Consider the following 24,146-nt stretch of genomic DNA (forward strand, 5'->3'; position numbering starts at 1 on the left):
AGTAAATAAATAAATAAATACATAATAGATAAATACATACACAAAGATCTACTACTACTATTAATATTTATAAGGCGCAAAAACATGATGAAGTCAACTATAAGCGTACAAAAAATAAAATAAAATAAAATAAAATGATTAAATAAATAAGTGCATAAATACAATACAATAAATAAATAAATAAATAAATAAGACAACAATAATGATAAATAAGCAAATAAATGTAAAACATGCAGACACAGTAGTAGTAGCAATAGTATCAATAGTTGTTATAGTTATTGTTGTTGCTGTTGTTGTTCTTCTTCTTCTTTTTCTTCTTCTTAGTCATATTCATCATCCCTCCCAAGCCAATGACATGTCAATAAACGCCAGTGCGCACAAAGCATAAACCTTTTTTAAGCGATAGAGGGACTAACAGTTATGAAGTGTGTGTGTGGAAGAGAGAGAGAGGGAGAGAGAGGGAGAGAGACAGACAGACAGACAGAGGAGGGTGGTGGTGGTGGTGGTGGTGGTGGTCAGAGACAGAAACAGAGACAGAGAGACCGGGGAACGCACACAACGTGAACACATGAAATAAAAATTATTCCTTGCAACAACCCTCCCCCCCCCCCCCCCCTCCACCCCATAACTCCCCCCCCCCCCATCCCCCCGCCCCATCATATCCTTCCTCCTCCTGCCCCTAGTTTCAGTTTCTCACAAGGAGGCGTCACACAGCGTTCGGACAAATCCATACGCGCTACATCCCATCTGCTGGGCAGATGCCTGACAGCAGCATAACCCAACGTGCTTGCTAGGTCTCTTGAGTGCATGCATATGAAATTGGTGTACACGTCAGAGTGGATTTCGTTTACAGGATTTTTACCAGAGGACAACAGTCTCGTTGCCATGGGTTCTGTTCCAGTGCGCCAATTGTGTGCTGCACACGGGACCTCGGTTTATCCGTCTTATCCGAAAGACAAGACGCTCGGTTTCTTGGTTGGGAGAAAGGGCGAGAGCGGGATTCGAACCAAGACCCGCACGGACACTGTATTGGCAGACACACGCCGTAACTAACCATTCTGACACCTTGCACCCACCCCTAAACCAAAAAAAATAGTCGTCTTAAACATTTCTCACGTGTATTTTCATTCAGTAACAAAAAGGACAAAATGTCTTTCCTCGCAAATTATACAGACCAAACCAGCATACCGAGACAGGACGACCCGTAGTCGGGACAGCAGTTGCCGTAATGGGGACACCGGGTGTTGCACTGGCACATCAAGTTGGCGTCGAAATGCTGGTCACATTTCCCGACACATGTCCCCACTGCAAAAGACCGAAGAACCTTGTTGATAGTGTGTGTGTGAGGGGGGGAGGGGGAGGGGAGGGGGGGGGGGCTAAGGAGGGGGGGGGGGGGGGGTTGAAAGGCCAAGTCAAAATTATATATCAGACGGTAAATTGAATTAACATGAACTCTTTTTTTTTTTTTTTTTGCTTCCTGATTCTTATCTTTCCTTAACTCTACCCTTCTTCCCATTCAACTCTCTGTCTGTCTCTGTCTCTCTGTCTGTCTCTGTCTCTCTGTCAGTGTCTCAGTCTGTCTGTCTCTGTCTCTGTCTGTCTCTCTGTCTCTTTCTCTGTCTCTGTGTGTGTCTCTTGGTCTGTCTGTCTGTCTCTGTCTCTCTGTTTGTCTCTTGGTCTGTCTGTCTCTGTCTCTGCCTGTTTTTCTGTCTGTCTCCTATCTCTGTATCTCTGTCTGTCTGTCTGTCTGTCTGTCTGTCTGACTATCTGTCTCCCTATTCAACTCTCAGCCTGTCTCTGTCTCTGTCTGTGTGTCTGTGTATCTGTCTGTCTTTGTATCTTTCTCTCTCTCTCTTTCTCTCTCTCTCTTCTATCTCTATATTTCTCTCTATATCTTTGTCTGTCTGTCTGTCTGTCTGTATGGTTTATGTATGTGGAGGTCCACTTCCTTTGCGTTAGCTGTGCTTGACTATGTGTGCATACATATGTATGTGTACATAACTACATGCATGTATATGAATGTGTATTGTGTGTGCGTGTGTTTTTGTAAGTTTGTACCTGCCTATGTGTGCGTATGTGTTAGGGTACTTACACATGTATGTTAAAATGTATGTATGCAGTGTGTGTGTGTGTGTGTGTGTGTGTGTGTGTGTGTGTGTGTGTGTGTGTGTGTGTGTAGTCACATTTTGGTGTGTGTATGTAACATAGATATAATGTTTTATGTTAACAAAAGCGTTTTTGTAAAGCACCTAGAGCAAATTTCTGGATAGTGTGCTATATAAGTATCCATTATTATTATTATTATTATCATTATTATGTATGTATGTATGTTTATACAGTATATGCGTGGTCTCCCCCACCGCTATACACAGGAAAAAAATTTTCGCGTATCTCTATCAGTTTACTTGTGCATTGTCACTCGCAGTGTAACAACATTCTTTTATTATACTTATGTTGTATATGACACGTGTAATGATTAAAGCACACGTGAGAGTGCACAGGTGTTTTGATACACGTTGGTGTGTGTGTGTGTGTGTGTGTGTGTGTGTGTGTGTGTGTGTGTGTGTGTGTGTGTGTGTGTGTGTGTGTGTGTGTGTGTGTGTGTGTGTGTGTGTGTGTGTGTGTATGTGTGTGTGTGTGTGTGTGTGTGTGTGTGTGTCTGTATGTGTCTGTGTGTGTGTGTGTGTGTGTGTGTGTGTGTGTGGTCCGTGCACATCCTTGCTAAAGGCCTACATCATCCCTGCCTTTATTGTACATATCAACAGTAAACAAGAAGATGACATACACGAATGACCACTGTCGTTGTCACGGATACGTAAACAGTCACACCTTTAACCATGAAATGAAAACGGTTAACAAACAGTCAGAGCAAACATCTATCCACAGCACAGACAGAGCAGAATTTGTTCGTAGCACAAAACACTGACCCCAAGAGGTCGTGTGACCTATGTGAGGTCACGACCTGTGACTTTCTTCGCAGATCTTTGGCTGAATTTCGATATGGACGATAGTACCCGGACACGATTTTTCTGACGTGGCTACCATGGTCTTTAATGGATAATGCACACGTGAGTGCGCACATCGTTGGATTCGCGTTCGGGCCTTTATTTAATTTAATTAATTTATTTATTTATTCATTTGTTTTTTTGATTATTATTTTTTTTGTACGCTCATAGTTTACTTCATCAAGTTTTTGCGCCTTATACAAATTATTATTATTAGTGGTAGTTCTTTTTATGTATTTATCTATTATTTATTTACTTTTTTTTTCTCAAGGCCTGACTAAGCGCGTTGGGTTACGCTGCTGGTCAGGCATCTGCTTGGCAGATGTGGATTTGACCGAACGAGGTGACGCCTCCTTGAGCTACTGATACTTATACTGATATTACACCAGCTATCCGACAATGATGCTGATGATAATAATGTATTTTTACATAGCTCCTTTCCGTGTATAAAGCATGCTCGACTGCGCCGTACAGAGTAGAAAATGACCCAGACACACACAACAGCACACTCATGTTACATAAACTCCAGTACAATCCTAATGCGTGTCTCATAATCAGAAAACAAGAGAGGCAAGGCCTTCAAGACTCACTTGTGATAAATTAAGTCCCCTAGCATTAATTACAGAGTAATTTCCCTTTTTTACTATCTGCACCAAAACGTTTGCAAAATAAATAAAAATTCCATGCTTAGCAAAAGAAGTTCCTGTTTGAACAAAAAATGATAATAATGACTCCTCTTGTTGTTGTGTCAGAATAAGAGGTCAAAGTGCCAAGTTTAGAGAATACAAAAAATATAAATATAACAGTAAATGCAGTTTGCATATAATTAGGTTTCTTTAAAAAATATTTTTTTGTGCCCATCCCAGAGGTGCAATATTGTTTTAAACAAGATGACTGGAAAGAACTAAATTTTTCCTATTTTTATGCCAAATTTGGTGTCAACTGACAAAGTATTTGCAGAGAAAATGTCAATGTTAAAGTTTACCACGGACACACAGACACACAGACACATGGACACACACACACACACACACACACACACAGACAACCGAACATCGGGTTAAAACATAGAGCATCGAGGATTTCAACAAGCATTTTACCATCCTTAGTACTGTAGCAGTCGGCTAAAAAAGTTCACTTACCACCATCAAGAAGAAATCCTTTGCTGAACCCGAAATCTCCACAAAAGACCATCACGCACAAAGCCGCCGCTAAAATGTTCACTGGCATGATGCCGTTTTATGTTCAGCGGTTTTCCTTCACGTTGTTATTATTGCAGGGTTTTGTTGTTGTTGTTGTCGTTGTTGTTGTTGTTGTTTTTGTTTTTGTTTTTTTCACTTTTTTCTTTTCTATATGCGTATATGTCGTAGTTGCGCAGTTCTTGGCGTCTCTAGCAGTGTTGCGGGATAGCTAACCTTTTCATCAGACTCGTATGATTCTCTCTCTCTGTCTCTCTGTCTCTGTCTCTCTCTCTCTCTCTCTCTCTCTCTCTCTCTCTGTCTCTCTCTCTCTCTGTGTTCTTTCTGTCGAATCTTACGATTCTCAGAGAAAACACCGGTAACCAGATCGAGTTTGTCTTGACTTTTTATGCGTGATGTTCTGTCCGTAAAGAGACCACTGTCCTTAACGAGGAATCTTTTTTAATTTTTTTAATTTTTTTTTTTTAAAGCGCTAACTAGTTGAGCGCATCGTTGAAGTTGTATAGTATTATTCCATTATTCCTTCTTTTTTTTTCATAACACATTTCTCTGTGTGAAATTCGGACTGCTCTCCCCAGAGAGAGCGCGTCGCTACACTGACAGCTCCACCTTTTTTTTTTTCTGCCTGGAATTTTATTTGTCTTCTTATCGAAGTGGATTTTTTTTTCTACACAATTTTGTCACGGACGGACAACCCTTTTGTTGCCATGGGTTCTTTTACGTGCGCTAAGTGCTTGCTGCACACGGGATCAAGGTTTATCGTCTCTTCCAAATGACTAGCGTCCAAACCACCGCTCAAGATCTAGTGGAGGGGGAGAAGATACTATACTGGTGACTGTGGGATTCGAACCAGAATCTCTCGTGTTCATAATAATAATAATGGTATTTATATAGCGCTGGATCTTGTGCAGAGACAAATCAAAGCGCTTTCGCACCAGTCATTCACACGCATGCATAACTCTACAACTGTAGAAACTAAAGACAAGGAAGAGGCAGGCAAGGGAGGCTATTTTGGGAAGAGGTGGGTTTTAAGGCCAGACTTGAAAGAGCTGAGTGTGGAGACTTGACGAAGTGAAAAAGGAAGTTCATTCCAATCGCAAGGTCCAGAAACAGAGAAAGAACGGCGGCCAACAGTGGAGTGTTTGAATCTGGGTATGCGTAAACAGAGTGGATCCGAGGCCGATCGTAGTGAGCGAGATGGAGCGGCAGCCGCAGAGACAGGAAGTTTATACATAAGACATCCCATGTGTGGGTTGTGTTCTTTCCACATTACGTTAGTTAAGCAAAGTGTCCATAACTCTATGCCAATGCTAGGTATAATGTCTATTATATGTTATAAAACTGCACTGTTACACATGATGAAAATGTGTTCACCTTGACCAAACTGATAAAAAAAAGTAAAATAAAAAAAGAGAGAGAAAGAACAATATATTATAAGTATAATGATTTATGATGACGATGTTATTGTTAATGTACACTGTATTCATTTTTTTTCTTTCTTTCTTTTCCATCTACTCTGAATTGTTATAATGAATTCATATACAAAATAAAACGGTGGTCGACCCAAGAAAGTCCGGAAAAAAAAGAATCTCTTGCTTCCTTGGCGGACGCGTTACCAATAGGCCAATTCTCCACAGTTCTAAGCAACACAGTGTTTGTTCTGGTTTCTGTTTGCTTTCTCTTTGGTAGGGACAGACTGCCGGATAGGACATTGGTCCAATGGTCATGCCGGGACGTTGTGGGCCGTAGCCTCTTCGCCAGATAAGGCACTCAAGTTTTGATCAACTCACTCAGTACGGCCAGTCCTCTCTTCTCCTTACACAGACCCCTCGGATGTCCAGTGGGTGTCTGAATGACCCAACCTTTAGCTTCCGTCGTCAGAATTGTGGTATTCTTTGTCAACATTCACCTCTTCAGTATAAGAGCCTTCCGCTTGCAATATTTTGATGATGGTAATTGGGGTGAAACGCTGTTAACGTCGTATCTTTCGCCGTTCGTATGGAGAGAGTTAAGACGTACAGCCACATTTTAGCGAATTGTCGTTCTGTCTCTTTGTATCTCTGTCTCTGTTTCTATGTCTGTGTCTGTCTCTCTGTCTGTGTCTGTCTGTCTGTCTGTCTGTCTGTCTATCTCTTTGTCTGTCTTTCCGTCTGTCTATGTCTCTGTCTCTCTCCCCCTTCTCTCTCTCTTTCTCTCTCTCTCCATGTCTCTGTCTCTGTCCCTGCCTCTGTCTGTCTCTCTCCCTTTCTCTCCCCGCTCTCTCTCTCTCTCTCCCTCTTCCCTCCCTCTCTCTCCCTCTTCCCTCCCCCTCTCTCTCTCTCCCTCTTTCTCCCTTTCTCTCCCTCTCCCTCTTTCTCTCTGTCTTCCCCCGTCAAGTCATTTTTTTTTTGGTATGACCCCCTTCAGTAAGGGGCTTTGGCCTTAATCTGAATTAAAAAAAAGATCGTTATCGTTATCGTTATCTCTCTCTCCCCCTCTCTCTCCCTCTCTTTGTGGTTTTTCGTGTTCAACTAACCCATATCATTTGGAATGTTTATTTGTGCTTCATGGATTATATATATAGGAGGGAGAGTTAGAAAGAGAGAGAGAGAGAGGGGGGAGAGAGAGGGAGAGAGAGAGGGAGAGAGAGAGGGGGGAGAGAGAGAGAGAGAGAGGAGTACAAATACACAGAGAAAGAGACAGAGATTCATGTTGAGAGAGAGAGGGGGGGGGGAGGGGCGGGGGGCGCGGGGGGGGGGGGGGGGGAGGGAGAAAGAGAGAGAAGAATACAGATGCACACTCAGACACAGACAGAAACAGAGACAGAGACTGATGTTGTGAGAGAGAGAGGGAGAGAGAGAGAGACCGAGAGAGACAAAGAGAGAGAGACAGAGACAGACAGACAGACAGACGGGCAGACAGATTTTGTTTTCTCTCTTGTCTTCCCTGTTAATTTTTTGTCATGTGTTTGTTTCATTTATTTTCTCTTATTAAAAAAAACTATTTCTTCTCTCTATCTCTCTGTATGTGTGTGTGTGTGTGTGTGTGTGTGTGTGTGTGTGTGTGTGTGTGTGTGTGTGTGTGTGTGTGTGTGTGTGCGTGTGTGTGTGTGTGTGTGTGTGTGTGTGTGTGTGTGTGTGTGTGTGTGTGTGTGTGTGTGTGTGTGTGTGCGTGCGTGCGTGCATGCCTGCATGCATATAGTGTAAGTTAAAAGGTATATCGACAGACACAGATATGAATAAATCAACACGCAGAAACATAAGCAGGGAGAGGAATGTGCATTTCTGATTTTAAGAAAATGCTATTTTGTTAATTTCAAGTGAAAAACAGACCCCCCCCCCCCCCCTCTCTCTCTCTCTCTCTCTCTCACACACACACATAGTCACAGACACAGACACAGACACAGACACAAACACACACACACACACACACACACACACACACACACACACACACACGAAAGCCGAAACGAAAACAAACAAACAAACAAACAAAGGCAAACCAGTCCACACTTTGCACAAAACGACCGTAGGTCTGTGCTCTGGGAAATATAAAATCTGGCCGAAGTTCACCGCCCCGCCCCCCTAACCCCCCCCACCCCCCTCGCCCCCCCCTCCCCTCCCTCCATCCCTCCCTCCCCCGCCCCCCCCCCTCTCTCTCTCTGCCTGTCTGTCTGTCTGAAAGTAAAATATGTAATGTGGAAGATCGTTCGCGTCAAGAATGTGGAAGCACCCGCCGACGAAATGATAGAATAGAATAGAATAGAATAGAATAGAATAGAATAGAATAGAATAGAATATGTCTGTATTACCAAGTGTACCGGGGTCACAAGGAATATTGGGTGAGGGATAGTACATAAAAAGGTACGAACATAAATTGAAAATCATACACAAACACAGATACATACAAGTGTATATCAATATAAAAACTTGTACATACTCACACATGCACGTACTACACACACACACACACACACACACACACACACACACACACACACATATATATATATATATATCAATATAAAAACTTGTACACACACACACACACACACACACACACACACACACACACACACACGTTTGAACAGAAGCCGCATATTACATGTGAATGGGGATGATGACTAGATCTTCAGGTAGATGGCTGTTAATTGAAAATCAATTATTAATAGAGGACTATAAATTTTACAACTCACATGGTATGTTCCGAAAACAATATTCTTTCTTTAATATGAAACAATATCATTTCTGGGTTTTGATCCAGACTGTAAGTTTTATTATGTTTCGTCATCGTTCAAAAGACAAATCGGTTGAAGGGAAGTAACAACCGGAAACACAGCGTTTAATTCATATGATTAGCCTCCCTTCCACCAACGGCAAAGACGCAGACACCAAGAACTTGTAACATGGCTTTTCGTTTGTCATTCTTACGTCGTGTGACTAGGTAGGTTCAACATTTGCTAAAAAGATGACGTTTGTGAGTGATTTCCTATTGACAGAATACAATTTTTCATCCGTTTTACCTTAGCGTTGTTTCTGTTTGTTCAGAGAGATTTGAAAGTGACCTCTCCCTTTCAGTTTCATTTAATTAATCAATATCTCCAAAAATCAAAAGTTTGATTAAAAAAAAAAGTTTCGTAGCTAAAATAGTCATTTTATCAGTTGTCCCGCTGTATATTAATGATCGAAATGAAAACAAAACAAAACAAACAAATTGCCTGTAAACAAAACTCCAGCAGTCTAGGGCACAACTTCAAACTTAACAAGACAAACTTTGTAACTAACCAGTTCCACAATTCTTTTTACTAACCGTATCATTTATCTGTGGAATAGCCTTTCCTCTGACACCATCAATGCATCATCAGTAAACGCCTTCAAAAACCAAATTGACAAAACGTTTAAGGACCATGTATTTCCCCATCGATTTAAATCTTTACTGAGTCAGAAATAAATGTAGTATACACTATGCCTGATTAAACTTTGGAACAGTTCATTATATAGTGATCCAAAAGCACATAAATGGACACTGTTACCACCATGGCAAAAGGCTTCTAGCCTATAGCCGAATATTTCTGTGATTCTGTGAAATATGTTGCAGGGAAAAGAAAAGTTTTCTTTTTAAAAATCTTTTGTACCAAAAACGAAATGAAAGAAAACCAGATCAAAAATGTTAGGTCCAGAGACACCAATAGATCTGGACTTTCCGAGAATCGCAACGTTCAAAACACATTCACAGGCAGTCTCTTATTGTATTTCAGAGATTGAGTAGATGGTGTGAGCGGGTGCATCGGTGTGTGTGTGTGTGTGTGTGTTGGGAGGGGTAGGCAGGATTTGGAGCAGTTTGATTAAAAAATTGGGTAGGTTGGGTGCGGCAGAAATTGCACGCAGGCAGCATATTGTTAGCGACAGCTGTAGATTCTAGCAGTGGATACTTTTGTCAGGTCGAAAGAAGGGGTCTTCCAGCCCTTGTATTCGGCAACATGTGTAGGCGTATTTCGGCTACTTGTGTAGGCGTATTTCGGCTACTTGTGTTGGCGTATCAGACATCAGTTTTTGATGTAGACTGATTCAAACTAAAGGCAGCTTGGCTGACTGATTTTTTTTCGAGACATCAGTTTTCAGTTTCAGTTTCAGTAGCTCAAGGAGGCGTCACTGCGTTCGGACAAATCCATATACGCTACACCACATCTGCCAAGCAGATGCCTGACCAGCAGCGTAACCCAACGCGCTTAGAAAAAAAAAAAAAAATTGTAGGTTCCACCGAGATTTGAACTCGGATCGCTGGATTCAGAGTCCAGAGTGCTAACCATTACACCATGGAACCACGCTGAATCAGCATCAATTAAACCAATCTTACTCATCAAAACAATGCAAGCGTTTAGATATAAATTGACATTTTGTTGGAATCAGCGAATAATGTATGGAGTGGTGCTAATAGACTGCACATCACAAAATTTATTATGATTGCGCTGTTAAATGTCATAGATCAGCCCCATCAGTTATAGTTAATTCACTGTCAACATCTCGTACACACATGTAAACACTGATCGAAATGAAAATACACACATAAACAATGCACGACTGGGGAAACACTCACTGGTACATTACATGCTTTTTTTTCTGTTTACATCTTAACCACAAGCTTCCTCTTCGTGTGTTTATCAAAAGAAAAAAACATCGTTGTTCGTTCGTTCTTTAGTTCAACGTCTTTTCACTGTAAGTGATATTAGACGAGGGAAGGAAAAAAAATCGAGTGGGAGGAGGAGGGGTGTGTGTGTGTGTGTGTGTGTGAGGGGGGGGGGGGGCAATTACTGTGTACGCATACGAGTAAGTGAAAGTGTGTGTGTGTGTGTGTGTGTGAAAATTATTGATTTAAGTTTTGTTTAAAAAAAAATTAAAAAAATCATAACAATATAACATATTTCTAATGAAAAACTAACAACTATAACAGCGAACCAACTGGACTGTTTAACAAGGAGTTGAAAAAGTCATACATTAGCAATGGACTGCTGAAGATCGTCAACACTGAAGGTGATTTCAGTTCAGGGATTTGAGACTTTAACATATCGCAAGTTGGTATATGATCGGCTGTTATGTGAGCACCACAGATGCAAGAAACATTACTGACATATTTTGTCCTAAAACAATTCATTTTCCATCTGCAGATTAGAGAAATGATTTGCCTCTTATGAAAATCATTGTTTTTATTCCAGAGTCCGCCAGATAGCAACAAGGCTTGGAGACATCGGTTCTGGGTCAGGCAAGGTAGGACTATTACATTACACTGTGTTGGAGCTCATGTACGTTTATACGTAGTTGACTGTGCTTTCATATCTGTGAAACTGCATGTTTGGTGCATATCTGTTATGCATGTGTGGGTGTATGTGTGAATGTGTGTCTTCATGTTTTACATTTATTTGCTTATTGATCATCATTGTTGTCTTATTTATTTATTTATTTATTTATTATTATTTTATTATTATTATTACTGCTACCTTTTTATATTATAATTATTATTTATTTATTTATTTATTTATTTATGTAAGCTTATCTATTATTTATTCACCTTTTTTTTTCTTTTTTTTTCTCTCTCAAGGCCTGACTAAGCGCGTTGGGTTACGCTGCTGGTCAGGTATCTGCTTGGCAGATGTGGTGTAGCGTATATGGATTTGTCCGAACGCAGTGACGCCTCCTTGAGCTACTGAAACTGAAACTGAAACTGTGTTGTATTGCGTTGTGGCTTGCATTGTATGGAGTCGCGTAGCGTGACGTCATGTCGTGTTCTTTTGTGTTGTTATTTGTACTGTTGTGCAATGAATGGTGTTATGCAATGTTACTAGAAAAAGTTCACTGGCTGACCGAATTGCACAAATGTGGAATGCACTACCAACCGAAATTGAAATTGCACAAAATACTAACGCGTTCAAAAATCTCCTTGACACCAATACCATCTTAAAAGATTTTTAAAAATTTTTTTAATTTTTTTTTATGAAGAATGAAAACAAAGTTTTTTCTGCAGAAGTGTACATGCGTACCCCACCCAAAAACAACAAACAAAAGAAGAAAATAAATAAATAAAATAAAATAAAAGGGAAATCGAAGTGAAGATGAAGATTCGATGGGGACATGAAAAAAGGCCGAGAGGTCTAGGCAGATGACCCGCCAGTCCCTATACTACTACTACTACTACTACTACTACTACTACTACTACTACTACCTTGTATCGCCTGGAACAAGTTGCATTGCATTGTATTGTCTGACATGGCAGAGCACTGAGTTGTATCATGTTGTATTGCATTGTCTTAGTGTTGTATTGTGTTGCATTGCATTGTATTGTCTGACATGGCAGAGCACTGAGTTGTATCATGTTGTATTGCATTGTCTTAGTGTTGTATTGTGTTGCATTGCATTGTATTGTCTGACATGGCAGAGCACTGAGTTGTATCATGTTGTATTGCATTGTCTTAGTGTTGTATTGTGTTGCATTGCATTGTATTGTCTGACATGGCAGAGCACTGAGTTGTATCATGTTGTATTGCATTGTCTTAGTGTTGTATTGTGTTGCATTGCATTGTATTGTCTGACATGGCAGAGCACTGAGTTGTATCATGTTGTATTGCATTGTCTTAGTGTTGTAATGTGTTGCATTGCATTGTATTGTCTGACATGGTAGAGCACTGGGTTGTATCATGTTGTATTGCATTGTCTTAGTGTTGTATTGTGTTGCATTGCATTGTATTGTCTGACATGGTAGAGCACTGAGTTGTATCATGTTGTATTGCATTGTCTTAGTGTTGTATTGTGTTGCATTGCATTGTATTGTCTGACATGGCAGAGCACTGAGTTGTATCATGTTGTATTGCATTGTCTTAGTGTTGTATTGTGTTGCATTGCATTGTATTGTCTGACATGGCAGAGCACTGAGTTGTATCATGTTGTATTGCATTGTCTTAGTGTTGTATTGTGTTGCATTGCATTGCAGGATACTGCAATGCTGTATTATGTTCTGCTGTTTTCTTTCGTATAACGCTGGATTTTTTTATTTTTTTTTTAATAGTAGATTACGATGATTGTTTTAACGGTTTGTTAGGTCTGTGAGTGTGACGGTATCGCTACGGCTTCGTGTTGTCTGTTTACATGAATTGTTTATCTATTGACGCGTTTTGTTTCTATTGTTGTTCAACTTATTGTTCTTGTTGTTGTCTAGAGAGTTCTTCGTTTGTTTGTTGGTGTGTTTTTTTTTAATTATGTATTATCCTGCTGTTATGTTTCTGTTAGTTTCTACCACGACGTATCATGTATTATTGTTTGTCATTGTACTGTACAACACTATATTATAGCTGGTTGTCTTGGTGTGTTAGTGGCTGTGTATTTGCTTGCTGTTTCTTTGCCTGTTGTCTACGTTTCCAAACACACCATGTTTTTATTTTGTTAATCGCCGTTCACAACTTTCAGCGTTCATGATAATTCCCAAAGAACTCAAATGAATGATTCGTTGATCGATTGAAAAAAAAAAAAAAAAAAAAAAAAAAAAAAAGAATCAGCAAAAAAACCAAAACTATTCGGTTATAAGAATATAAGTAAAATGAATGTAGATCAATCAATCAGTCAATCAATATCAAAACCAGTAATGAATGTAAATCAAATATTCGTCGAGAAAGACAAGAAAGATCATGAATAGATAGGTATGTGATCGATATACACGAAGATATTCCTGCTAAGATTAATCTATGTGTGTGTGTGTGTGTGTGTGTGTGTGTGTGTGTGTGTGTGTGTGTGTGATTACATTTTTCAGGCTGGCGTAGCCAAGGGCATTACAGAGTGAGCAACCCCCCCCCCCCTCGCCCCCTCCCCTTCCCCTCCCCATTTTTGTTTCTCTCTCTCTCTCTCTCTCTCTCTCTCTCTCTCTCTCTCTCTCTCTCTCTCTCTTTTCCTCTTACTTTCTATCACGTGGACTTTCCCCTCTTTCAATTTGTCGCCCCCACCTAATTCTCAAAAGATTCAAGATTCGTAATTCAGTTGCCTTTCATCCCTTTTAGGGTATCATTGGATGATTACGAACATAAGAACAGAATAGACATTAAAGACAACTAACAAGGACAGAATAAACATTTAAGACAACTAACTAACTACTGACTACATTTACAACATTTATGTAACAAATACAACGCAAAATTATCAGCCGCCAATATTTTCTTCTCCCCCATTAGACCTTGAGTGGTGGTCTGGACGCTAGTCATTCGGATGAGACTGAGGTCCCGTGTGCAGCATGCACTTAGCGCACGTAAAAGAACACACGGCAAAAAAAAGGGTTGTTACTGGCAAAATTCTGTAGAAAAATCCACTTCGATAGGAAAAACAAATAAAATTGCATGCAGGAAAAAATACAAAAAAATGGGTGGCGCTGTAGTATAGCGACGCGCTCTCCCTGGGGAGAGAGCAGCCCGAATTTCACACAGAGAAATCTGTTGTGATAAAAAGAAATACAAATACAAAATACAAATACAAACTGACCAAAACAGCCTGAAAAATCGCTTGGTAATAACAAAGACCAATCACACTCAAGCATTTGCCATCTTCCTAAATTTTTGAAATTGCAAAAGTTTTCTCAATTCTGAAGACATCAACATACATACATGCACACACTCTCTCTCTCCGCCCCCCACTGCCCCCTCACCTCCCCTGCCCCCCATCCCCCCCCCCCCCCCCCCCCCCCCCCCCCTCGCTCTGTCTTTCTGTGTGTCTCGCTCTTGCTCCATTGTCCTCAATTATGTGCGGGATTGAAATGATGAATGGGTGAAATGACAAGACAAGACAAGACAAGACAAAATCATGATTATCGAGGGTAATAGATAAGCAAGTAACATGCTTATATATATATATATACCACACACACACACACACACACACACACACACACACACACACACACCCTCAACCCGCACTACATTCCACGTCCCGCATACTTTCCCTATGGTGTGTGTGTGGTGTGGCTAAGATCCAATGCATGGTTTGCATTTTCAGTGTACGCCACTTGAGTTCCGGGATGGGAGATCACGGCTCTGGATCTGGCAAGGTGAGACTGATTCTGTTGATGATGATGATGATGAATATGATGATGGTGATGATGATGATATGGATATAGCGCATAACCTCGGTCGGAGACCAAGCTCTAAGCGCTTTACAAACACAGTCATTTGCACTAGACTGTCTGCCTGGGGAAACATAGACCTGGGGGAACATAGGCCTGGGGAGAACATAGACCTGGGTAACATAGACCTGGGGGAACATAGACCTGGAGGAATATAGACCTTAGGAACATAGACCTGGGGGAACATAGACCTGGAGGAACATAGACCTTAGGAACATAGACCTGGGGGAACATAGACCTGGAGGAACATAGACCTTAGGAACATAGGCCTGGGGAGAACATAGACCTGCTCCTATCAGGGGTTGACCTGGGGGAACATAGACCTGGAGGAATATAGACCTGCTATCAGGGGTTGACCTGGGGGAACATAGACCTGGAGGAACATAGACCTGGAGGAATATAGACCTGCTATCAGGGGTTGACCTGGGGGAACATAGACCTGGAGGAATATAGACCTGCTCCTATCAGGGGTTGACCTGGGGGAACATAGACCTGGAGGAATATAGACCTGCTATCAGGGGTTGACCTGGGGGAACATAGACCTGGAGGAATATAGACCTGCTCCTTTCAGGGGTTGTCCTGGGGGAATATAGACCTGGAGGAATATAGACCTGCTATCAGGGGTTGACCTGGGGGAACATAGACCTGGAGGAATATAGACCTGCTCCTTTCAGGGGTTGTCCTGGGGGAACAAAGACCTGGGGGAACATAGACCTGCTCCTACCAGGGTTTGTCCTGCGGGAACATAGACCTGGAGGAATATAGACCTGCTCCTTTCAGGGGTTGTCCTGGGGGAACAAAGACCTGTGGGAACATAGACCTGCTCCTACCAGGGTTTGTCCTGCGGGAACATAGACCTGGAGGAATATAGACCTGGGGGAACATAGACCTGGAGGAAAATAGACCTGCTCCTACCAGGGTTTGTCCTGCGGGAACATAGACCTGGAGGAATATAGACCTGGGGGAACATAGACCTGGAGGAAAATAGACCTGCTCCTACCAGGGTTTGTCCTGCGGGACAAAGACCTGGGGAACATAGACCTGGAGAACATACACTGTGGAACATAGACCTGGGGTTCAGAACAGTTCATTTCTGTTTATTATTCATTTTATTCCATTTGGCTCCATTCTGTTTCATTTCGTTGTAATCTGTCCCTTCAGTCTAGCTTATTTCGTTCCTGTGTCGTTTTGATTCACTTTTGTTGACTCACTTGTGTAAACAAAGTGAGTCTATGTTTTAACCCGGTGTTCGGTTGTCTGTGTGTGTATGTCTGTGTGTCTGTGTGTCCGTGGTAAACTTTAACATTGACATTTTCTCTGCAAATACTTTGTCAGTTGACACCAAATTAGGCATAAAAATTGGAAAAATTCAGTTCTTTCCAGTCATCTTGTTTAAAACAATATTACACCTCTGGGATGGGCACAAAAAAAATAAAAATGAAGCCTAATCATATGCAAACTGCATTTACTGTTATATTTATATTTTTTGTATTCTCTAAACTTGGCACTTTGATCTGATATTCTGACCCAACAACAAGAGCAGTCATTATTATCATTTTTTGTTCAAACAGGAACTTCTTTTGCTAAGCATGGAAGTTTTATTTATTTTGCAAACGTTTTGGTGCAGAGAGTAAAAAAGGGAAATTACTCTGTAATTAATGCTAGGGGACTTAATTTGCTTTAAACTGATCTATCTCATCTTAAACATTACATTTTGGAAATTATACTCAATACATAAAAAGCTTGGATTTTTTTTTTTTAAAGTGTATCACAAGTGAGTCTTGAAGGCCTTGCCTCTCTTGTTTTATTTCATTTCAGTGTATTTCATTCTTCTCTCTCTCTCTCTCTCTCTCTCTCTCTCTCTCTCTCTCTCTCTCTCTCTTTTTCAGGGTAGCGGAGGTGCAGGTTCCATCAGGTAAGTGATGACATCAACAGCAAGTCTGCTTTAAAACAAAACCAAACAAAACCAAACGAAACAATTACAAATAAGAGAGAAACACATGCACACAACACACACACACACACACACACACACACACACACACTGAAAGTGAGATTGGGGGTTGGGGGAATACTGGGTGGTAAACAAGGCGAAGGGTACGAGGAAAAATTAGGAGGAGGGGAAATTTGGGGGGGGGGGGGGGGGGGGGGGGTCGAAAGAAGAAGAAGAAAAAAGCACCGGGAAAATCAGCCTTTAGTAATGATAATAATGATAATGTACATTTATATAGTGCCCTTTTTCTCTAAGAGCTCAGGGGGCTTTACATGAAAGAAAAATCTTACAAAAGTTACATAAAACATTCATGACCACTCTTTCTCAACCCCCGGCCCCCCCTCCCCCCCCCCCCCCCCAACCTCTCCCCCGCCCTCCAACACACACACTCTCCGTTTCCCACTCTACAAACATCCACAGTGAGCTGACGTGGGTGGTGCTTGAGAACAAGGAAGCTGAGAGTGCTTATAGATAGGTTTTAAAAAGATGAGTTTCTTAGTGATGAGCGAAAAACAGAAATAGAATCAGATGCACGGATATGATGAGGAAGGTTGTTCCACATGTGAGGAGCAGCAAAGAAGAAAGAACGTTCACAATTGGTTCAATTCAATTCAATTCAATTCAAAATACTTTATTATCTGCTTCAACCAAAAACAGAAAATTTTCTTTAGGCTCACTTAAAATAAAATGCCCGTCAGCAAAAATCAAAGAAACAACTGACACACCATTCACTTATCACCATGCACACATCAGTTATTATGTAAAAAGAAAAACATGTGGGTAAGATACTATTACATTATCATTATGATTCAGAGTGTAAAAACTGTATGTGTGTTGCGTGTGTGTCCGTGCGTGTGCATGCATCGTTTTGTGCGCGCGCACGCACGCGTGTGTGTGTGCCTGCGTGTTGAGCGATGTGTGCGCGCGCACGCGCGTGCGCGTATGTGTGCGTTTCAATCATTGACACGAGGAAGTTCCAAAAGGTAACAGTCAGAGGAAGAGCGGAGATTTCTTGCGGGAGTGTAAACACTAATTAGGTCACAAAGATATGTAGGTCCTGCGGAGTGGAAAGCAGAATAGCAGAGACAAGCAATTTTGTATTCTATTCTCGCTTCAGTGGGGAGCCACGCATTTACTTCTTGCAGATCAATTTGCAGTGGATGAAGAGTTGATTAATGCAATATAATACAACACAACACAACACAGTACAACACAGCACTACACAACACGATGTAATGTAATGTAATGTAATGTGATGTGATGCACAAGTTGTATGAAATAAGGCAAACTAGAAAGATAGGAATCCACAACCAGTTTCAAGTCTTCGGCTGCATGAACTTTCTACTACTACTACTACTACTACTACTACTACTACTACTACTACTAAGACCGCTAAAAATGCAATGATGGTGATGATGATGATGATATGATGATTATCACTATTATCATTATCATCATAATCATCATTATGCTTTAGAGTAAGAGGTAAAAAAAAAAAAAAAAAAGGAATCACAAGACATGGCGAAGGAGTCATTTCCCTTGTCAGTGGTCATAATTATCATTCCTGTGTGCATGTGTTGATTTGGCACGCACTGACAAGGTGAGACCACTAACTCTCTCCATACGAACGGCGAAAGAGACGACGCTAACAGCGTTTCACCCCAATTACCATCATCAAAATATATATTGCAAGCGGAAGGCTCTTACACTGAAGAGGTGAATGTTGACAAAGAATACCACAATTCTGACGACGGAAGCTAAAGGTTGGGTCATTCATTCAGACACCCACTGGACATCCGAGGGGTCTGTGTAGAGGAGAAGAGAGGACTGGCCGTACTGAGTGAGTTAAGGGGTCTGTCTCTTCTGTCCATCAGAGAGGCGGGAGGCGCATTCGCCAAAATGGGGGAGGCCAACGAAGAAATGTATTTCAGGAAAATGGTAAGGTATTTATTTATCTATTTCGTCGCGCATCCGATCCCCCCACTGCCACGCCCACACCCCCAACCCCAACCCCAACCCCTCCACCGCGCGCAGTTCTGACCATGAAGTACTGATTAGAGATTCATTTCTTTAAGTCTAAAGATGCATGCATTTTCTGTATGCTCGTGTATGCACGCTTTGTGTATTTTGGTGGTATGTGTGATTAGAGAGTCAGCGGTGGCGCGCGGAGAAATATTGTATATAGTGACAATATACAATATGATTTTTTTTACATTCACGCGTTCCCTAGGACTACTTCTCTACCCCCTGCTCCACTCTTCCTTCACTACTCAAGTAACACACAGATACACGCACACGCCCGCGCGCGCACACACACACACACACACACACACACACCATTACCCTCTCCACTCCAGTGAACCCCCCTCCCCCCTCTCTCTCCCAGAAACCTTACCCTCTCCACTCCAGTGACCCCCCCTCTCCCTCCCAGGAACCTTACCCTCTCCACTCCAGTGACCCCCCCTCTCCCTCCCAGGAACCTTACCCTCTCCACTCCAGTGATCCCCCCTCCCCCCTCTCCCTCCCAGGAACCTTACCCTCTCCACTCCAGTGAACCCTCCCTCCCCCCTCTCCCTCCCAGGAACCTTACCCTCTGCACTCCAGTGATCCCCCCTCCCCCCCTCTCCCTCCCAGGAACCTTACCCTCTCCACTCCAGTGAACCCCCCCTCCCCCCCTCTCCCTCCCAGGAACCTTACCCTCTCCACTCCAGTGAACCCCCCTCCCTCCTCTCCCTCCCAGGAACCTTACCCTCTGCACTCCAGTGATCCCCCCTCCCCCCTCTCCCTCCCAGGAACCTTACCCTCTCCACTCCAGTGAACCCCCCCTCCCCCCTCTCCCTCCCAGGAACCGTACCCTCTCCACTCCAGTGAACCCCCTCCCCCCTCTCCCTCCCAGGAACCTTACCCTCTCCACTCCAGTGAACCCCACTCCCCCCTCTCCCTCCCAGGAACCTTACCCTCTGCACTCCAGTAATCACCCCTCTCCCTCCCAGGAACATTACCCTCTCCACTCCAGTGATCCCCCCTCCCCCCTCTCCCTCCCAGGAACCTTACCCTCTCCACTCCAGTGATCCCCCCTCTCCCTCTCCCTCCCAGGAACCTTACCCTCTCCACTCCAGTGATCCCCCCTCTCCCTCTCCCTCCCAGGAACCTTACCCTCTCCACTCCAGTGAACCCCCCTCCCCCCTCTCCCTCCCAGGAACCTTACCCTCTCCACTCCAGTGATCCCCCCTCTCCCTCCCAGGAACCTTACCCTCTCCACTCCAGTGATCCCCCCTCCCCCCTCTCCCTCCCAGGAACCTTACCCTCTCCACTCCAGTGATCCCCCCTCTCCCTCTCCCTCCCAGGAACCTTACCCTCTCCACTCCAGTGAACCCCCCTCCCCCCCCTCTCCCTCCCAGGAACCTTACCCTCTCCACTCCAGTGATCCCCCCTCTCCCTCCCAGGAACCTTACCCTCTCCACTCCAGTGATCCCCCCTCCCCCCTCTCCGTCCCAGGAACCTTACCCTCTCCACTCCAGTGAACCCCCCCTCCCCCCCTCTCCCTCCCAGGAACCTTAACCTCTTCACTCCAGTGATCCCCCATCCCCTCTCCCTCCCAGGAACCTTACCCTCTCCACTCCAGTGATCCCCCCTCTCCCTCTCCCTCCCAGGAACCTTACCCTCTCCACTCCAGTGAACCCCCCTCTCCCTCTCCCTCCCAGGAACCTTACCCTCTCCACTCCAGTGAACCCCCCTCTCCCTCTCCCTCCCAGGAACCTTACCCTCTGCACTCCAGTAATCACCCCCCCCCTCTCCCTCCCAGGAACCTTACCCTCTCCACTCCAGTGAACCCTCCCCTCCCCCCTCTCCCTCCCAGGAACCTTACCCTCTCCACTCCAGTGATCCCCCCCTCCCCCCTCTCCCTCCCAGGAACCTTACCCTCTGCACTCCAGTAATCACCCCTCTCCCTTCCAGGAACCTTACCCTCTCCACTCCACTGAACCCCCCCCTCCCCCCTCTCCCTCCCAGGAACCTTACCCTCTCCACTCCAGTGATCCCCCCTCCCCCCTCTCCCTCCCAGGAACCTTACCCTCTCCACTCCAGTGAACTCTCCCTCCCAGGAACCTTACCCTCTCCACTCCAGTGATCCACCCTCTCCCTCCCAGGAACCTTACCCTCTCCACTCCAGTGATCCCCCCTCTCCCTCTCCCTCCCAGGAACCTTACCCTCTCCACTCCAGTAATCCCCCCTCTCCCTCCCAGGAACCTTACCCTCTCCACTCCAGTGATCCCCCCTCCCCCCTCTCCCTCCCAGGAACCTTACCCTCTGCACTCCAGTAATCACCCCTCTCCCTCCCAGGAACCTTACCCTCTCCACTCCACTGAACCCCCCCCTCCCCCCTCTCCCTCCCAGGAACCTTACCCTCTCCACTCCAGTGATCCCCCCTCCCCCCTCTCCCTCCCAGGAACCTTACCCTCTCCACTCCAGTGAACTCTCCCTCCCAGGAACCTTACCCTCTCCACTCCAGTGATCCACCCTCTCCCTCCCAGGAACCTTACCCTCTCCACTCCAGTGATCCCCCCTCTCCCTCTCCCTCCCAGGAACCTTACCCTCTCCACTCCAGTGATCCCCCCTCCCCCCTCTCCCTCCCAGGAACCTTACCCTCTCCACTCCAGTAATCCCCCCCTCTCCCTCCCAGGAACCTTACCCTCTCCACTCCAGTGACCCCCCCCCCCCCCTCTGGACAGAACAAATGAAATGACACCAACTACACCATAGACGTGTTCCCTGCGTATGAATGTCTTGAAAAGTAGATACTGACTAAATTAGAATCAGCATTAAAAGATTTGAACTTACTGCGATGCATCGACATCAGACATGTTTTAAGCACAACTCTTAATGCTCCACTTTTTTGTGTGTGTGTGTGTTTTTTTGTTTTGCTTGTTAGTTTGTTTGTTTTGTGTTTTGTTTGTTTTAATCGGCAGGATTCACACGTGAGATATGAAGGCTTTATCTTTTTATCAGTCCTTTCATTAGGATTCGGACGTGAGCCTTGAAAGCATTGCCAGTCTTATTTATTTATTTATTCATTCATTCATTCATTCATTCATTTCTCTATTCATTCATTCATTCATTCATTCATTCATTCATTTATCCATTTATGATCGATTTGTTTCCTTTATTGTCTTTATTTTAGCGATTACTTCAGCTGAAGAAACTCAAGGAAGAACTGGACAACGAAGTGGCAGCACACGAACAAAGGATTAAAGAACATGAAGTAAGGCGTGTTGAATGCCCGTGCGTACAGCGTAACCATCGGAAACTCTTAGTGACACAACACGGTTTGGTGGCGTCCTACTCAGAGAGTCGCATGAGTATCAGTATCAGTATCAGTATCAGTAGCTCAAGGAGGCGTCACTGCGTTCGGTCAAATCCATATACGCGCGCTACACTACATCTGCCAAGCAGATGCCTGACCAGCAGCGTAATCCAGCGCGCTTAGTCAGGCCTTGAGGAAAAAAAAAAAAAAAAGAAAAAAAAAGAGAATAAAAGAAAAAAAGACAAACAAAAATTTATAAGAAATTTAATAATAATAATAATAATAATAATAATAACAAAATATAATATAAAAAGATAATTATATAAAAAATACTACTACTACTACTACTACTAATATTTATAAGGCGCAAAATCTTGATTAAGTCAGCTCTAAGCGCACAGACAAAAAAAAAGGAAAAAAAACCCAATGATAATAAATAAGTAAATAAATGTAAAACATGCAGACAGACGTTCACGCACACACACACACACACACACACACACACACACACACACACACATACATAACAGATATGCAACAAACATGCAGTTTCACAGATATAAAAGCACGATCAAATACACATAAATGTACATGAGCACCAAAACACACACACACGCACACACACACACATTACCCTGCACCCCCCCTCCAACCCCCCACGCCCCCCACGAATTCCCCCCCCCTCCCCCCGCGCCCTCTCCTCCACACGCTCATTTCTAGGCTACACATCGCAGCTTCCACGGCACACACACACACACACGCGCGCGCGCACTTGTACAAGCACACACACACATACGCCCATATCCCCCACCCCCAACACCACACACATATATACACATATATAAAAATTATATGCACACACGCACATTCCAATATTCCGTTGCTCCCACAGTGTAGACATGCATACACACACATACCTCATTCTCTACACAAACACACACACACACACACACACACACACACACACACACACGTACACACACGCACGCACACACACGCACGCACGTTCACAGAGCTCTCCTGACACATGTGTACACTTACACCCTCGCGCACGCACACACGCACACAAACACATACACATAAACTCACGAAAGAGGGGGTGGGAAAAGATCTCTGATGCCAAGAACGTAGACAGGTAGAATTTTGACATGGTTCTTTGACCCAGTTTTCGTTAGTGTCTCTATTTTGTATTGTATTGCATTGTATTATAATAATATTATGTTGTGTTGCATTGTATTGTATTGTATTGTATTGTAACGCTGATTGTCACAGCCGATTTCTCAGTGTGAAACTGAGGCGGCTTTCCACGAGGAGAGCACGTCGCCACGGAAAAGCGCCACTCTTTTTCGTTTTTTCTTTATAAATCTGCCAGAAATTGTTCTTTGTTTTGACAATCAAAATGGATGTTTCCGCAGAATGTTGCCAGGGACAACGGAAACCCCTTTGTTGCCGTGGATTCCTTTTTTGTTTATTCATTTATTTATTCATTTATCTATGCATTTGTTTTTGTTTGTTTATTGATTTTTGAAAAAAAATTCTTTTATCTTGTCGTTTATTGTTTATTCATTCATTTATTCATTTTTGATATTCTAACGTGCGCATAATGCATATTGCACAAAAGCCCCCGGTTTTTGTTGTCTCATTCGAATGACTAACACCCAGACCACCACTCAAGGTCTTACTCCGGGCCGTATATTATGGGAATTGAACCCCTTGGACTCTGGCGTCATAGTTGGGCGCATTGTCCACAAGGTCATCGCTCTGTCTGTGTAGGCGTGTTGTAGACGTTGATATCAGCATGGACATTGGGTTATCTAGTGCAATTACTAGAGGTGGTGTTTCATGATGAGTGTGTGTGTGTGTGTGTGTGTGTGTGTGTGTGTTTCAGGAATCCATCGAAAAGCACAAGAAAATTATCGAAAAGCGCAAGAAAGATCAGCCGGACAACGAAAAGCAAAAAAGCGGAAAAAACAAGTCCAAATAGATCACACCCCTCTGACCCTCCGCACCCACACCCA

General features: G+C 43.4%; 2 protein-coding genes and 1 non-coding gene across 3 annotated transcripts in view; 1 reads left to right on the forward strand and 2 right to left on the reverse strand.

The window, feature by feature from the left end:
- LOC143290785 (uridylate-specific endoribonuclease A-like) overlaps positions 1–4,513 on the reverse strand; it is a 13,444-nt gene extending 8,931 nt beyond the window's left edge. The window contains exons 1-2 of the mRNA XM_076600299.1: positions 4,148–4,513; positions 1,189–1,305 (exon numbers count right to left, since the gene is read on the reverse strand). Coding sequence (XP_076456414.1) covers positions 1,189–1,305; positions 4,148–4,235 — 205 coding nt within the window. The 5' untranslated portion in view covers positions 4,236–4,513. The remainder of the gene's footprint in view (positions 1–1,188; positions 1,306–4,147) is intronic.
- A 4,044-nt stretch (positions 4,514–8,557) lies between these two features.
- On the forward strand, positions 8,558–24,146 carry LOC143290786 (uncharacterized). The gene is made up of 8 exons (XM_076600300.1): positions 8,558–8,626; positions 10,896–10,947; positions 13,478–13,503; positions 14,707–14,758; positions 16,723–16,748; positions 18,701–18,764; positions 22,006–22,086; positions 24,017–24,146. Exons 1-8 carry the CDS (start codon positions 8,589–8,591, stop codon positions 24,110–24,112), a joined length of 435 nt encoding a protein of 144 aa, XP_076456415.1. The 5' UTR covers positions 8,558–8,588; the 3' UTR covers positions 24,113–24,146.
- Trnaq-cug (transfer RNA glutamine (anticodon CUG)) lies at positions 9,935–10,006 on the reverse strand. The gene has a single exon. It is a non-coding gene; the product is annotated as a tRNA-Gln (tRNA).

The sequence above is a fragment of the Babylonia areolata genome, chromosome 16 (assembly GCF_041734735.1).
Source record: "Babylonia areolata isolate BAREFJ2019XMU chromosome 16, ASM4173473v1, whole genome shotgun sequence".
Classification (NCBI taxonomy): domain Eukaryota; kingdom Metazoa; phylum Mollusca; class Gastropoda; order Neogastropoda; family Buccinidae; genus Babylonia; species Babylonia areolata.

Bases quoted from the DNA above. Each gene is read 5' to 3' on its own strand.
- LOC143290786 (XM_076600300.1), top strand. From the start codon at position 8,589: ATGGCTTTTCGTTTGTCATTCTTACGTCGTGTGACTAG. The intron at 10,948-13,477 runs GTAGGACTATTA...TACATTTTTCAG, and splicing joins TCGGTTCTGGGTCAGGCAAG to GCTGGCGTAGCCAAGGGCAT. The intron at 14,759-16,722 runs GTGAGACTGATT...TCTCTTTTTCAG, and splicing joins ACGGCTCTGGATCTGGCAAG to GGTAGCGGAGGTGCAGGTTC.